The following is a 4838-nucleotide window of genomic DNA, read 5'->3' on the forward strand; positions in this document are numbered from 1 at the left end:
TTTATTCATGAGTTTTAATCATTCTTGTCCGTTTATTGTTTTATTTATTTGACCATCGCCGACTTACTTTACTTTTATTCCTTAAAATTTATCTGATCCTATCGGTTGATAGTGCCTCCGAATTCATAGAATATTATAATGTAGATATACAATAATATTCTGAACTATTGTGTTATTGAGTTGAAATTCCCGAATTAAAAGAAAAAGATTTCTGAAAAAATTTGTCTAATTTTTTTGTATTTGTGTCAGTTTTTGACAATATGTTTTGCAGAAGAATTTATATTTTTAGTGTGTTCCGTATCTGAGAGTTTAGTTGTCTAGATTAATTTCTTACCACGAAGGTATGATTACGATATTAGCAATGATTAAATATAGGTAAGTAATCGAGTTATACCACTCCATTTACTCGTAGATGTTTAAAATTTTTAAACCAATTAACGCTTTTTCTTAAAATTTCTTGATTCACTGATTTCTTTCATTTACTGCTATTCGCCGGTTGACGTTTTTTTTTATCTTCGAATTTATTCTATGTCATCAGCATTGTTTAATACTGTGAAGGAAATCACACTTCCTCCTATTATCAGCTTAGTTGTTGTTAATATTACTGATATGATAAAGCGCTAATACAAATGCAATTATTGTCATCATAGTTTATTGCTTGCTTAATCATTTCGGGTTTTGTTATCCACTTAGTTATTTTCATTCACAATAAGTAAAAAATGAGATTTTGCTACTTTTATTTACAAGTATTGGACTCATAAAACTGTATATAATATTGAAGTCGACTTACGAACAATACCAATAATACATATCATTTTCAGGGCTTCCATGACTTTTACATCATGTTGACGATGATCTAATATACGAACTTTATTAGAAATTCAAATTTAAATAGGACGAATCAATTTTCAGCACTATTTTATTTAATTTCGACTGCGGATATCTTTTTTATTTAAGATGTCAATTCAGTTCATTTTTACTTAATTTACTTTATCTATTTTGAAAACTTCACTATTAGTAATAATTATTACATGCAGTTTAATTTAAAGTAAAACTGATTCTATTATTCAACTTCGGCCACTGGAAGAGAATTGGGACTGTGGGTGGTATGATGGCTATTATTAGTTCTCATGAACTGTCTACTGAAATTGCTACTATCTGTTACAAAAAACGTATCCCACATGTTCTTCTGATTATTAAGATAATGAGAACACTGGACGATGGACCGGAATTAGAATGAGTGGCGCTTGATCGGTGACAAAGAAATCAGTGTTCCATTTTGATGTACAAATCGGAAATAAAACCTTATGTATTTGGACCATATGGTTGCATTCATTGTTCTGTCTTTTCAGTTATAAATCTTAAATTTTTTTAAACGCTGAAAACTATTTTATAAGCCTCGCAATGTCTAATTCCTCTCTTAAACACATCTTTTAGAAAATTTAGATGTAGTGGTTGCTTAATATTTTACTAATTGAAGCTGAAGTTTAAACTTCGTTAAAAGTTCGAGGTAGCAAAAAAATGATAGCATATCATTTTATTGAAAAACTTGTTATGAAATTCATTCTCAAGAAATCCTACAGGTGAGAGAAAAGAGTCATATGATCATATAATATAAAATATTGTGGCCCCATTATTAGTGGTCTATTCAGATATGCCAACTAATGTCCGCTTTTAAATAGCTTCGTCATGAATATATCGATCATTTCGGTTCGACCAATTTCTAATTCATTAGTTTATGATTATTGAATTTCGATTTATCGCATTAGTGAATAATCAGTTTGGCTATTTTGTGCCCACAAATGCAATCAAAACTAATCATTTGCACAAAAAAAAATCCCTCGAGGTTACACCTGACAAATGCTTCTTTTTTTATCATTACGGCGTTACCGTGCAAAAAATATCAAAAAACTATTTATTGCTACAATATTCAAATTATTTTGATTTATATAATACCGTAGTCGCTCTAATTCTGATTTTCCATAAAATGTTCTGACAAATAATGTTGACTATGTCTGACTTTTGACTTTTCTTATTAACTTTTCGCGCAGTTTAACCACTTTGGAGTAAGCTGTTTACAGGAGCATTTTTTCTGACAATTTATCTTTTCAGGATTAATGACACAAATGGCATCCTGTGTGATAAAATAAGAGGATGTTTATCAGCGTATCAGACTGGCCGCAAACAATGTTGTATATTATATTGACCCTGATACCCGTTGTTCATTCCGGTTGTTACCAAAAACAGTTATGCTGCCTCGGGTATAACTTTACTTGTATCGCAGTGGAAGACGGAGTTGGTCATCTACCTGCAAAGTTTCGTCAGCAAAGGTTGAAGAAAATAGGAAAAGGCAGATTACATGTTGCTGTTTACAATAGAAAAATGAAACGAACAGGTAAATTGGTGTTACGGGATCTGATTCCTTTGAATGATGCGGCACTTGAAACGTTCAGTAATCACGGTTAGTTACCTTTGTGAAGGGTTCACTTTTCTGCTACTAATTCCTTTAGTGAAATGAAAAAAAAAAAACGCTGCTTTACATTAGGATCCATATTGAAATTAGCAATTCTGTAGCACAAATGCTTTCTTAACGGTAGAAATAATACGGCGAGATCAATGTAATCAAGTAAACAGACAATAGCAGACTAAGCTCTTCCTCCTTCATACTTATCCATTCATTCTAATCGTTGGAATCGTTGCATAACGATTTACATAGGTTTTTATAATATATTATGTTTCAGACTATGGTCTATTCGGTGATTATTTGAACAACGAAGGGAAACAATCTGAAGCGGTAAAACTCCCTAATAGTACTGCGGTATCACCATTTGTTCACTATCAGCTCATTTTCGGTCAACCATTTTACTCCGGAGAACAGCAGCCAGAAACAACACGTTATTACCAACGCCATAAACTTATTCGGTATTTGGGCATTACTTTGAGATGTCCCAGTTACTACACGAATATTTTAGAGATAGGCAGAAATATAGCCGAGATAAGTATTTATGAAAGAAAGTATAAGTTATGATTTGGTGATTTTCTCCTAAGTAAAGAAGGAAATGATTTTGCAGAAAATCATTTTTCCAGAGGAAATCATTTTAAAGTTCAAACCGTTCTGGTAGTAATATCATTTTCCGGCTTATCAATAAGTAGTGTTAATTGAAAAGAAACCTTTTTTCTTTACATCTCTTTACCTGCTCTTAACTATATTTTTATGCCATTAAGAAATGATAGTGAAATGACATTGTCACCAGTACTCTTTTATTTCTGTGGTTTCCTAAACTAATGCTTCAACAAAAAAGTAAATAAAAAGACTGGAGGAAGAATATGATCATGAAGTGATCTAAAACAAAAGTGGATTATTACATTTAAATAACACATTTCAGGTACTCATTATTGAATCGACACATTCCACTAACAGTGAAAGATTCTCGAGGTATCGGATGGTCAAATGATGTGACAAAGCTGGCAGTTATGGGAAATACAGCCTATGATAATTCATGCTACTGTGACGAAAAATGTGTAACATTCGATGATTGCTGCTCCGATTACTCATTCGTGTGTCCACGTATGTTTCCTTTACTTTTTCAAATTTCAAAGTAGTCTCTTTGTTTCGACCTAAAGTAGCATAGTGCGAAGACTGTGAATGGGACTGAAAACGTTTGATATTCAAAAGCTTTGAAATTTGCAAATGGTATGTTTTATTGAAGTCGTAATCTTAACTTCTTTTAAAATGTTATTTTTGGAAGATCAGGGAGATAGAAGTCAAGTTTTATAGCATTTTACAAAGTACCAAATTTGAAGTTGGCTAATTAGGATTTCATCAAATATAAGAAGTTACAGCATCTGATTGTACTGTTAGTGAATGGTCTGCTTGGTCTCAATGTATTCCGGATCAGGGAAGTTGTAAAACTGGCATACAGACCCGGAAACGTACCATTGACAGGAAATCGGAGCATGGTGGAATGGAATGTCCATCTTTGGTCGAAAAAATGAGCTGCTTCAAAGAATGCCCACAGCTGAGGAGGCGACACCAATCAGGTGTGTTGTGTTCTGATAAAGGATTTTGGGAGCAAAAAAAAAGACATATTTTGTAATTGTTTAATGATTGAAAAAAGCAAATTTCTTGGAAGTAATTTGAAAATGTTCATATATGCTATCAGGAGGAAGAAATTGTCAAATAAATTAATTTTAGTGAAATTTTCTTTTCCAATCTTTTTAGGAATTTTAAAAAATCCTTCAACTTTCTATCATTTGTTAACGATATCTGACTTATTTAGAAATTACTCCTGTAGCACTTATCCTGGATTATTCATACAACAAAACACGAGAAAGGTTCAGTCGTGGCAACATTTACAACGAAGTGATTGATAGCAGGAACAAGTTGCTTTAGTTAGTTTTTATTGTTGAAATGCTAGTTGTCATTGTCAACAATCGACGTCTTTGGCTCCTAAAAATTTCCGTTTTTATGGCTTTCAGTATTTTGAAAAGTATTCTAAAATGTTTCAGTCAGGATATTAAAGATATTCGATGGTTGTACTTAAATTTGCTTAAGTCAGAATAAAAAAAGACACCAATAGCAACCACGTTGATCTTTTTTCTTTTTGTTGAAGGATGAGCAAAATTAATGAATGAAATATTAGCCTGTTGAACTTTAACCTATTTTGTGTGGTTATTTAGCTATTGTGGAATTTATGAATTGGGTTGGTGAATTCAAACTGCATTGATAAGAAGATCGGTTACAAGTCTTTAATACCGGACAATAACATCTGTGTAGAATGCCAGCCAGAAGCGACAACTGTATGGTAATACTAACAAGTAAGTCTATTTTATTTTTC

The 4838-nt window shown here is 32.2% G+C and overlaps 1 protein-coding gene across 1 annotated transcript in view; it reads left to right on the plus strand.

Annotated features, from left to right (window-relative positions):
• Positions 1 to 2154: 2154 nt before the first annotated feature.
• Positions 2155 to 4838, plus strand: part of LOAG_02018 (thrombospondin type 1 domain-containing protein) — a gene marked incomplete at both ends in the record, with an annotated part of 3520 nt that continues 836 nt past the window's right edge. The window contains 5 exons of the mRNA XM_020445912.1: positions 2155 to 2461; positions 2742 to 2922; positions 3387 to 3568; positions 3844 to 4041; positions 4281 to 4392. Coding sequence (XP_020303684.1) covers positions 2155 to 2461; positions 2742 to 2922; positions 3387 to 3568; positions 3844 to 4041; positions 4281 to 4392 — 980 coding nt within the window. The remainder of the gene's footprint in view (positions 2462 to 2741; positions 2923 to 3386; positions 3569 to 3843; positions 4042 to 4280; positions 4393 to 4838) is intronic.

Source organism: Loa loa (assembly GCF_000183805.2).
Source record: "Loa loa unplaced genomic scaffold supercont3.95, whole genome shotgun sequence".
NCBI classification, from domain to species: domain Eukaryota; kingdom Metazoa; phylum Nematoda; class Chromadorea; order Rhabditida; family Onchocercidae; genus Loa; species Loa loa.